The sequence below is a fragment of the Oncorhynchus tshawytscha genome, linkage group LG10, assembly GCF_018296145.1.
Source record: "Oncorhynchus tshawytscha isolate Ot180627B linkage group LG10, Otsh_v2.0, whole genome shotgun sequence".
Classification (NCBI taxonomy): domain Eukaryota; kingdom Metazoa; phylum Chordata; class Actinopteri; order Salmoniformes; family Salmonidae; genus Oncorhynchus; species Oncorhynchus tshawytscha.
In genome coordinates, this window is record NC_056438.1 from 18,467,149 (window position 1) to 18,479,759 (window position 12,611).

At 43.3% G+C, this 12,611-nt stretch overlaps 1 protein-coding gene across 2 annotated transcripts in view; it reads right to left on the reverse strand.

Annotated features, from left to right (window-relative positions):
• Window positions 1–12,611, reverse strand: part of svep1 (sushi, von Willebrand factor type A, EGF and pentraxin domain containing 1) — a 154,049-nt gene that overhangs the window by 112,680 nt on the left and 28,758 nt on the right. For both annotated transcript variants that reach the window (XM_042328266.1, XM_042328265.1), the window contains exon 2: window positions 2,518–2,773. In XM_042328266.1, the coding sequence (XP_042184200.1) occupies window positions 2,518–2,773 (256 nt within the window). The remainder of the gene's footprint in view (window positions 1–2,517; window positions 2,774–12,611) is intronic.

The window sequence follows — 12,611 nt, forward strand, 5'->3', positions numbered from 1 at the left end:
CGTGCTACGGGTGGGTGCTGCTATGGTGACCAGTGAGCTGAGATTAGGCGGGGTTTTACCTAGCAAAGACTTATAGATGACCTAGAGTGGGTTTGGCGACAAATATGAAGGGAGGGCCAGCCAACGAGAGCATACAAGTCGCAGTGGTGGGTAGTATATGGGGCTTTGGTGACAAAACAGATGGTACTGTGATAGACTGCATCCAATTTGCTGAAAAGAGTGTTGGAGGCTATTTTGTAAATTACATCGCCGAAGTCAAGGATCGGCAGGATAGTCAGTTTTACGAGGGTATGTTGGGCAGCATGAGTGAAGGATGCTTTGTTGCGAAATAGGATTCTAGATTTAATTTTGGAATGGAAATTAAGGTGCAGGTGCATCCTGTTTCCATTGATCATCCTTGAGATGTTTCTACAACTTGATTGGAGAGCACCTGTTGTAAATTCAATTGATTGGACATGATTTGGAAAGACACACACCTGTCTATATAAGGTCCCACAGTTGACAGTGTTGGTCTGTGCAAAAACCAAGCCGAAGGAATTGTCCGTAGAGCTCTGAGACAGGAATGTGTCGAGGCACAGACCTGGGAAAGGTTACCAAAAAATGTCTGCAGCATTGAAGGTCTCCAAGAACACAGTGGCCTCCATCATTTTTAAATGGAAGAAGTTTGAAACCCCCACGACTCTTCCTAGAGCTGACCGCCGGGCCAAAATGAGCAATTGGGGGAGAAGGGCCTTGGTCAGGGAGGTGACCAAGAACCCGATAGTCACTCTGACAGAGCTCCAGAGATCCTCTGTGGAGATAGGTGAACCTTCTAGAAGGACAACCATCTCTGCAGCACTCCACCAATCAGGCCTTTATGGTAGAGTGGCCAGACGGAAGACACTCCTCAGTAAACGACACATGACAGACTGCTTGGAGTTTGCCATACGACACCTTGAGGACTCTCAGACCATGAGAAACAAGATTCTCTGATGAAACCAAGATTGAACTCTTTGGCCTGAATTCCAAGCATCACGTCTGGAGGGAACCTGGCACCATCCCTACGGTGAAGCATGGTGGTTGCGGCATCATGCTGTGGGGATGTTTTTCAGTGGCAGAGACTGGGAGACTAGTAAGGTTGAGGGTAGGTTGAATGGAGCAAAGTACAGAGAGATCCTTTATGAAAACCTGGTCCAGAGCGTTCAGGACCTCAGACTGGGGTGTAGGTTCACCTTCCATCAGGACAACAACCCTAAGCACACAGCCAATACAAGGCAGGAGTGGCTTCAGGACAAGCCTCTGAATGTCCTTGAGTGGCCCAGCCAGAGCCCGGACTTGAACCCCATCGAACATCCTGGAGAGACCTGAAAATAGCTGTGTAACGAGACTCCAACCTGACAGGGCTTGAGAAGGTTTGCAGAGAAGAATGAGAGAATCTCTCCAAATACAGGTATGCCAAGATTGTAGCATCATACCTAAGAAGAGTCAAGGCTGTAACCGCTGCCAGAGGTGCTTCAACAAAGTACTGAGTAAAGGGTCTGAATACTTATCTAAATGTGATTTTTTATTTTTTTATTTGTAATAAATGTGCAAATATTTCTAAAAAACAGTTTTTCACTTTGCCGTTCTGGGTTATTGTGTGTAGAATGATGAGGGGGGGAAACGATTTAATCCATTTTAGAATAAATAAAATCAAAATCAAGTCAAATCAAATTGTATTTGTCACATGCGCTGAATACAGCAGGTGTAGACCTGACAATGAAATGCTTACCGGGGGCACCGGTATTTAGGTCATTGAGATAATTATGTACATGTAGGTATAGTTATTAAAGTGGCTATGCATAGATAATAACAGAGTGGTAGCAGAGTAGGGGGGTGAAAATAGTCTGGGTAGCCATTTGATTAGCTGTTCAGGAGTCTTATGGCTTGGGGGTAGAAGCTGTTTAGAAGCCTCTTAGACCTAGACTCGGCTCTCCGGTACCGCTTGACATGCGGTAGCAGAGAGAACAGTCTATGACTAGGGTGGCTGGAGTCTTTGACTATTTTTATGGCATTCCTCTGACACCGCCTGGTATAGAGGTCCTGGATGGGAGGAAGCTTGACCCCGGTGATGTATTGGTTGTAACGTTATGAAATGTGGAAAAAGTCAAGGGGTCTGAATACTTTCTGAATGCACTTTCTGAATGCACTATATATCTTAGTCACAATGGGCTGCCTGTATGCAAAGTTGAGAAAAACATCATCCACTCAATCTTTCCTTCCCACAAATCTCCCATTGACATAGTACTGTAAAACCTGATTCACATAAGCCTTCCAGTGTCAGCCTGGGTACCAGTCTCTTGTGCTATCATTAAATCATTATATATTATATCATTAAACTCCTTGCCACTCCTTTATGAAAATGTATTTGGCATGACACGCGAGTCAAATAAAATTGTATTCGTCATTGTGCTGAATACAACAAGTGGAGACTTGACAAGGAGTGGAAAAGAGTGGAAAGACTGGTACTCAAACTATTCAGTTGCTCATTCCCCTCACCTTCATGCAGCGCACGGCGAGCCAGGGCCTCAAACTCGGCGAAGTTGTGCACCAGGTAGCAGTGCTGGTCCTTGGGATGCGAGGCCATGTCATGTAACTCTCTGATGTTCCCCTGCCAGATCCCCAGGGTGTAGATCTCCACCCCCTGCTCCCTCAGAGCGGCCGCCACCGGGCGAGGGTCACCCCCGTTGGAGTAGCCGTCTGTTATCAGGAAGATCACCTTGGTGGCGTTGGCCCGCGAGTGACGCAGGATTTGCTGCGGGGGGGGGAGAAGATTGGAATAATTAATACATGTGTGAATGAATGGTGGATGTAGTGGGATCATGATATTGTGGTATTGTGAAAGTGTGTGTGTGTGTGTGTTACGGTGTGTAACTCCATGAATATAGCAAATGCATTCATGTGGTTTGAAAGATACCATTGCTCGGAACGCAGACCAACATACCAACATATTTCCAACATCACTGACATGGTTACATTTTAGAGATGGAATGATTAATGATATTAGTTAACTGCACATACAACCCCCCCAACACACACACACAACCCCACAATTCTGTGAGACTTACTCCTCGAAAACAAAATGGACATTGGCAAGTCAAGCAATAGAGAGAAGAGAAGAAAAAAGCAGCAATGACCCTCTCCTCTAGTCTGATAGGTCTGCTGTCAGCTAACCACTAGAACACTAGAACAACCCTACTATAGCAGCTGCCTCACACCTGGGTTCAAGCACTATTAGAAATCATTTCAAATACTTTATCTGTGTTTGATGGCGCATGCTTGGCAAAATGGGTCGAATATGATAGTCCCAAAAAGTGTAACCACCACCCATCTGGCTTCTTTAGGCAGGCTAAAGCGAACTTTTAAAGTATTTCAAAGATTTCGAAATCATATTTGCAGGACAGGACTCCCTCAGACACGGTAAAATAACAACTCAATGTTTATATCCCAGGACAAATTAGCTAGCAACAGCAAGCTAGCTAAATAGGACAAAAATGTAAGTGCCAGCTAGCTAGCTAAATTGCCAAAAATGTTTAATGCTTTTCGACCTGTCCCCAAATTAATGTCATTGGTTCAGAGTTTGCTTTGATATTTTAACCTGCGTGTCGTGATCACGTCTGGTGTGGGGGTACAAAATAAAATGATGCACGGTGGCGCACGCAGCCGGTCTAATTGGCTTCAAGCGTCTCCAGCGGGGTAATGTAATTACTCCTCTCCTCAAAGTCACCCTGGTTCTCATCCCAAAATCCCAGTCCTGGCTGCTGCCCGCTCCCAGCTGTCAGTGCACCCTGGCAGGCTGCTTAGTTATGGTATGGGCCCTCCCTGGATCTCCCCTAGACCTAACTCCTGTCTGCTGTCACCAAACCACAGTGATGTCTTTGCGGCCTGAGGAGGGGGTGGAGTAGGGGTGAGGAGAGGAGAGGAGAGAGAGACATGACTGAGAGAGAGGTTTGTCTCTTGGGGTGTTTCTGGGTCTTTTATGGGGCGGTTGTTCAAAGGGCTGTGGGGCCGCAGTGGTTCGTGTTACGGTGTGAGACGATGACTGATGGCTGGTGCTGAAGAAGGGGTTGCCACAGCTGAGTGTGTATATATATATATATATATAGAGTATATATAGCTACATACACACACTGGTTCCTCTATCGCATATAAAACAGTTGTGGGCCTCACTAATTGTAGGATTTGGCAGCTGGTAAAGCGAAACACCTTTTGGCATGATGCCTCTGTGTGTGTTGTGTGTGTGTGTGTGTGTGTGTGTGTGTGTGTGTGTGTGTGTGTGTGTGTGTGTGTGTGTGTGTGTGTGTGTGTGTGTGTGTGTACATCACATGCATTTCCTCAACAATGTACTTGGCAGGTCCTACTGTGTGATACATCCATCTAAGAAAGATAAAAAGCAGCAGTGGAAGGGTGTCTGTATTTGAGTTTAGATATCTGTCAAAGCATAGAGATAGGAGAGAGAGAGAGACATGGGAGGAGAGAGAGAGAGAGAGAGAGAGAGAGAGAGAGAGAGAGAGGGAGAGAGGGGAGAGAGACAGAGACAGAGACAGAGAGAGACAGAGAGAGAGAGAGAGAGGGAGAGAGAGGGGGAGACAGAGAGAGAGAGAGAGAGAGAGAGAGAGGGGGGAGAGAGACAGACACAGAGACAGAGAGAGAGAGTGTGAGAGAGAGAGAGAGAGAGAGAGAGAGAGAGAGAGAGAGAGAGAGAGAGAGAGAGAGAGAGGGAGTCCAAAGAGTCCAAAGAGTTTAAGGAAACTTTGCCGCTGTGCGTTCCAAAACGCCTCACACACTTTGGCAAGAGAGCAGAGAGGAGATGAGTGCTCCATATGTGCGGAGCTGCTGGGGGAGATATTCACATGCACACAAACACACACGCACACACAAACACACACACACTGTTGTTAAAGAAGGGATGGAAGAGTGGTGCATCTGAACAGATGCTACATTGCCTTAAGTGGGGCTAATTGTTTGGGATATGACAAGGGCCAGATGCCAGACTACAGAAGATGTTGCCAAGAGCTTCTACCACCTTATGGGGCCAACATGGTGACAATGTCCTCAAGCCATTCATCCAATCAAATGGGATCTATGTGAATGAATATCAAATAAGTCCCCCTCCCTCTCTCCCTCTCCCTCGGCAGCCCAGTGTCTTTGATCAAGGCTCAGACACACCTGTGTCTGTACGAGCTGTGGGTAATCCCAGCTGTATGGCTGCTCCTGTACCTGTGGCCATATGCTTACAAGATACAGTTCCAGTCAAACGTTTGGACACACCTACTCATTCAGGGGTTGTTCTTTGTTTTGACTATTTTCTACATTGTAGAATAACAGTGAAGACATCAACACTGTATATAAAACTTGCTTTTCCTTCCCTCTGCGGTCCAACTCATCCCAAACCCTCTCAATTGAGTCGAAGTCGGGTGATTGTGGAGGCCAGGTCATCTGATGCAGCACTCCATCACTTTGCTTCTTGGTCAAATAGCCCTTACACAGCCTGGAGATTTGGTCAAACCAACACACCTCCTCCTCCATACTTCACGGTGGGAACCACACATGCCACACACACCACACAGGTCATCCGTTCATCCGTTCGGGTTGGAAAAACATCTCAAAATTCACAAAAATCGCAAATTTGGACTCACCAGACCAAAGGACAGATTTCCACCGGCCTACTGTCCATTGCTTGTGTTTCTTGGACCAAGCAAGTCTCTTCTTCTTGTTGGTGTCCTTTAGTAGCGGTTTCTTTGTAGCAATTTGACCATGGAGGCCTGATTCACGCAGTCTCCACTGAACAGTTGATGTTCTGATGTGTCTGTTACTTGAACTCTGTGAAACATTTATTTGGTGCAGTTAACTCTAATGAACTTATCCTCTGAACTTATCCTTCCTTTCTTGTGGCGGTCATCATGAGAGCCAGTTTCAAGATTGCCCTTGATTGTTTTTGCAACTGCACTTGAAGAAACTTTGAAGTTCTTGAAATTTTGTCGATTGACTGATCTTCATGTCTTAAAGTAATGATGGACTAAAATTCCACAAATTAACTTTTAACAAGGCACACCTGTTAATTAAAATGCATTACAGGTGACTACCTCATGAAGCTTGTCGAGAGAATGCCAATAGTGTGCAAAGCGGTCATCAAGGTGGCTACTTTGAAGAATATAAAATATAAAGTATATTTACATTTCTTTAACACTTTTTTTGGTTACTATATGATTCCATATGTGTTATTTCATAGTTTTGATGTCTTCACTATTATTCTACAATGTAGAAAATAGTAAATAGTAAAAATAAAAAAAATTAAACCTGAAATGCATAGGTGTGTCCAAAATGTTGACTTGAACTGTACTTCCAAGTAGTGTTCAGATGCACCCAGGGAAGTAACAATGTCTGCCCGATGCAGGCTGGGCACGCCTGATATAGGTGATGAAGGAAGATTCTCTTCGGTTCACTGAGGTAAAATGGAGGACGGGTTACTGAGGTAAAATGGAGGACAGGTCACCTGGGTAAAATGGAGGACGGGTCACCTGGGTAAAATGGAGGACGGGTCACTGAGGTAAAATGGAGGACGGGTCACTGAGGTAAAATGGAGGACGGGTCACTGAGGTAAAATGGAGGACGGGTCACTGAGGTAAAATGGAGGACGGGTCACTGAGGTAAATTGTAGGATGGGTCACCTGGGTAAAATGGAGGACTATGCCTTCCTATCATTCTGCTATGCTTTCCTATCATTCTGCTATGCCTTCCTATCATTCTGCTATGCCTTCCTATCATTCTGCTATGCCTTCCTATCATTCTGTTATGCCTTCCTATGATTCTGTTATGCCTTCCTATGATTCTGTTATGCCTTCCTATGATTCTGTTATGCCTTCCTGTCATTCTGTTATGCCTCTTTTTCTTCCTCCAGAATATATATCTTATTCCAGAGTGGATAAATACAAACCAAATGCGAACGGAAAACAAGAGCCAGCCCCCCTCCCCCCGGTCGGAAGTTGAGAGTGCTTGTTTTGACATGGTATCTGTTCTTGGCAAGAACAACTACAACCCAGAGCCAAGTTAGCGGACAAAAAAAAACATAACACAAAACACTAACCCCCCCGCCTGGACAGATGCTAGTAGACTCAACTTTGCCACCATTGAGCAATATCTCAGAGGTGTACATACTTCATATATGGGTCAGATTCAGTAGAATTTTGACAAAGTCAATTCTCTAAGATGACATCTGATCTTTATCCCGCCCGAACATGTTTTCGAATGGTAGACATGACAGCTTCCTCTCTCTGTCTCAACACATACTAGGAAGGGGAATGGTTTAGTTTCAGTTGTCTAATAAAGGCTTTACATTCTTAAGGATTTCACCAAACTCTATATTTGTTTCATTATATCTAGACAGGGAAGCACAAAATCCAACACTAGAACACAAGAATCCTGTTCATAGACTTATTCATTTCCATTAATTCATTGTTTCTCTGATGCCTTACCTACACTCCCACAATGGGCAGTCTATCCTTAGGCATCTGCCAAACCACCCCGCTATATTCTGCTAATAACCTCCATATTAGTGGTGCCCTCATTTTAAAAACTTTCGAAACTCAATTACAGCAAAACCTCCTTAAACACAGGAATGACAGAGTAGCACAACTCTGTTTAGTATACCTCCATTCCAGTGACAGTTATAGACACAAGAGCTGTGTTTGAGTACACATACTAACACACTGTATACTACATAATGAGCATATACTACATTCTATATACTATTAGGTCATTTTAGTGTACTGTAAATGAGCAGTATCCTTTCAGTTCACGTACAAGTGCTTCGCCTGTCTACAGGAAGTTGATGCTGTTGCTATGCAACCTCTTGCTAGCTTGTTAGCATAGCAAATGACTAGCTAGACATGTTTCGACTTTGGGTGTGTTATTATATTCAGTCTGGGGTGCCAGAGTGCGATCTGGGCATTTATAAATTCAGATCATTGTTAGATTGTCTGTTTGTAAATTCAGAGCGTTTCGAGCGCACACTGGACGCTCTGGCCGATGAGTAGGTTCGCTGTGCTACTGGCAACAATTTAATTACGCTTTTCTGCTGACACAAGCCAAATTCAACTGGCGTTGAGAGTTTGTAAATTCATCAGTTATTCTGTGTTCTTGCACAGGTACACTCAGACGAGAGTGGTCTGAAATCGGAGTAGATAGACAATTTACGAACGCACCCGAATGTCCAACGACTCTACCACTGAGGTAAACTAAGAACAGGAATAATCAAGTCAATAAACTTTGGGTAGTTAGTTAGATAGCATATAGTTAAGGTAGCTAGCTGACATACCGGTACATGCTGCTGTAATGATATGCTATGCGGTTCATAAGGATAGCGTAGCAAACAAATTGCCAACAGAGCGTGTAAGGTAACGTATTTGAAAAGTCATTACTTTCTTACATTGCTCAAAATGTTCTTAACATTTGTCATAATTGGTTAAAGCAATGAATTTGTATCCGCTCTCGTTGGACTTTGGCTGCATATTTTCTGCCATTTTCTTCAAATCTGAAAATGTGAAGCCACGCCCATTTTCTCAAGAATTACATTATGGGCCCTAAAAGCACAGAAATAGTGTCTGCTGCTTGAATACTTTGTATTTTGGCAAATGTAGTACGACATCCAGGAACATTTGGCATACTACTGTAATATAGCCATACTACGATCTATAAGCATACTATTGTCATGACGTTGGCCTCTTTGGGTATAGCCAGCCCCATCCCCCTCTCCCTGCCTCCCCCTTGCCTCCTTCAACTAGGCTGCTGTGGTCAGAGAGACGTCGTAAATTCCTGAGGATCTCCTCATGGACACACAGTATAGAGAGAGTAAATTTTCATAGAGAACAAAGGAATTCCTTCCACCTCACAGAACTTGAGGTACGAACAAATTTAATGTTCCGGAGAAAGTATAAAAGATCGGTGAAGAATCCAGCAGCGAACTGGTCCGTTTGTCACAACTTGGGGAAGCTCATGGGAGATGGTGTGGCCACATTACCATAACGCTGTTTATATAATAGCCTCAGATATAAGGTTTACATCTAATTGTTGTATAATATGAATGAGTGAGTATGATACTGTTTACACAATTTTACAATGTGATTTTGGACTGTTTAATGAAGGACAACTCAAAAAGAGGATTGGAGTTAACTAAATCAGAGGACCGCCCCTGAGCCCAGTTAGGGTCAGGCGTTCTGGGACAGCCCTTTTTTGCCATTCCGAATAAAACCCAACTTTGAGAAATTGTCACCAGACCATGTTTTCCTCCATTAGGAGGAGACACAGGTTGTAGACCATTGCTGAATCTTTTAACCATACCACGTGGTTAAACTCTTAGACTATCGATACCGACAGAATAAGAACAAGTCTTTGATATTAATTACTAGTCTGCAGCTAGGAATTCGTTATCATTGAACGCGAAGAACGACAACCGCCGAAACATCCATTCTATAACAAATGAATGAATGTCACTCTGAACCAGCCACTATAACCACGAAAGAGAGAGAGAGAGAGAGAGAGAGAGAGAGAGAGAGAGAGAGAGGACGAAACTCTCCAACAGAAACAGAAACAAGCTTTTCACCAGCGATCAAGACAACACACTGAGCGTAAATATATATATTGATTGCAATTGTTCCCGAAAGAGTGAGCGTTCATGTCCAAAGGATTAACATTTCAATTGTTATAATTATCACTCTGTAGTGACTTCTTAGTCGACCCCCCACTTCCCCTTTTGTCTAACAAGCCGCGATGCCGGCTTAGCCCACTAGGGCACATTCTCCTATCATTTCTTGTAACCACATTTACCTTGTTTGTTTGTTTGTTTATGCATTTCTGTGAATTACTTAGTTAGTAATAAATACATTATTTAAGACAATTGATGTATGGATGACTCATAGTGAAGACTGGGTTCGTGCAGATAACCAACAATTTACGACGTTTGGAATGAGACTAGCGTGAGGTAAAGTAAATAATTCATTAATTCGAAGACTAATTGATCAGATAAAATATCTGAAAAGTTATTTTAGGAAATGATAACTTTGTAATCTGAATATTTTTCCTTGGTGCCCCGACTTCCTAGTAATTATGGTTACATGATTAATCAGTCTAATCGCGTAATACTAATTACAGAGAATCTTTGATAAAAACTATGTCTTCAGTTAATGATAGTAAAGACACGACACTATATACTCAATGTACCCCACAAATAGTACAGTTAGTGTGGTAAGTATGAGTATATGAACACAGCTAAGGTGAAAAGGGGCCAACAACTCAAAGAGTTTGTCTGCGTGCGAAAAGGCAGCATATTAACTCTATAGTGCACTATTTTTGACCAGTAGTGATAAACCTATAGGGAATCTCAGAATCTGGTGTCAAATAGGTCAAAATGAATTGCAGTATATAAGAACTAGGATGCCATTTGGGATGTAACCCTTGTCAGTCTGATGCTACACAGAGACACATCGTGAAAAGCAAAGCCAGTTCTCATTGAATAAGCAAACCTTATGGAGTCCTATTTTTATTAGAGATCTGCACGGCACCACTACTTTAGTAAATGTCCAGTCTAGCAACAGTAAGAGATGGGGAGTGGACACTCACTCACGTAATTACCAGAGACAGTGGAGCGAAGTAAAGGGCTCCTGTATTACAAGCTTTGCTACTTCCTGTCATAACAACCATCAATCAAACCAACACAAGGGGAAAGATGAGAGATGGTGTGTGTTTGCGTGTGTGTGTGTGTGTGTGTGTGTGTGTGTGTGTGTGTGTGTGCGTGTGCGTGTGCGTGTGTGCGTGTGTGTGCGTGTGTGTGTGTGTGTGTGTGTGTGTGTGTGCGTGTGTGCGCATGGGTGTGTGCATGTGTGTGTGCCCATGTGTGTATGTGTGTGTGCAAAATATGCTGCTAGTACATTGGCAGAACGCATTTGGGGGGAATGATACATTTAAAATGTCACTGTGTTCCAATCATAATGCATATACTGTAATTAAACATTTAGAAGTCAGCATGTTCCCATCAAATGTGACAACCCGTGTAATTGGACAGGGAGGATGATTGAGGGGGGAAGGTGATTCAACATGGACAGAGAGAGAGAGAGAGAGAGAAAGGGAGAGACCTGCAAGCTAGACAGACAGATCTAGACAAGTGAGTGAGTGAGTGAGTGAGTGAGTGAGTGAGTGAGTGAGTGAGTGAGTGAGTGAGTGAGTGAGTGAGTGAGTGAGTGAGTGAGTGAGTGAGTGAGTGAGTGAGTGAGTGAGTGAGTGAGTGAGTGAGTGAGTGAGTGAGTGAGTGAGTGAGTGAGTGAGTGAGTGAGTGAGTGAGTGAGTGAGTGTCCCTTCCCCTGTAGTGTGGTCTCAATCAACTCCAGATGGGGTGGATTGACCTGGCGAGGGCTCTCCATGCTGGCATTCGCCTCCAGCCAAAAGCCCCAGTGAGCCCAAGTCCCACTTCCCAAAGACAACAGAGAGGGAAGCAACGCAGACGGATAAGATATCTGTAACAGATCATGACTGAGCCTTTAGGATCCACTAGGATCTCCTGTACTAACCCTGGACCAGTCCACTTAGTTAGGCCTGCAGTAATCTCTCTCTCTATCCTCTCTCTATCAAATACAAGTTCAGATTGCTTTATTGGCATGAAATACAATTAGATATTGCCAAAGCAATATAGCGGTACAGCATTTCAGTAAATACAGAACAATGCAATGAGGATAATGAAATGTACATGGATGATGGTTACACTATGTATTATTCAGAGGTTATATACAATGGAAATACTTCAGGGAATTAATGTTAATGGAGTGTCATTCGACCTATGGTAATCTCCATATCTGGCAGTAATATTTGTGGTTTCTCCCTCACTCAGAATCATTCCCAGTTTTATGTCATTAGTAAATGCACAGTAGTTGGGAATTGATTGAGATATTTTCTTGGAAAAATATGATCTTATTTGAGAGTATTTCTCATAGTAGAGGAAAAAGCGAATCTCTGTTTCTACCTCCCCTGTCGTACAGTGACCACACAGACGCTCCTCTTTGGGTAGCCATGTCTTTTTGTGTCTCCCTTTTTCTATAGCCAGTTGATGGTCGCTGAGCCTGTATTTGGTCAGGATCTGTCTCTGTTTAGTATTTCTGACAGAGTAGAGATATTCTGCCAATTTGTTTTCTCTTTTGAGGGCCAAATAGCAATTTAGTTTGTTCTGTGTTTTTTGTTGAATTTTCCCAATTGGTCAAATAGGAGGTTTTAATTGTTGTAACGATCTGTTTTCCCTGTGTGTTGGGATAATAGGGTTGTTAAGTATTTTTTAAAGCTGTCTTAGGGGACTCTTTTCCGTGTTCAGTTCTTCGGTTTCCAGTGCTTTGAATTGTAAGGATGTTTTAAGGCTTCATTTCAAATGGTGTCAAAATATGTCCTTTTCTTTATGTTTCCAATTAAAGAGAATCTTCAGAGTTCCTCTCTGCATTATTTGGTACTTTCTTTTGGAGATTTAGGAGAATTCTGCAGAATTCTGGATGTAGATTTTCTATTGGGTTTTCCGCCCATTGCTTATAAACGTAATTACAAGTTGGACCCCAAACTTG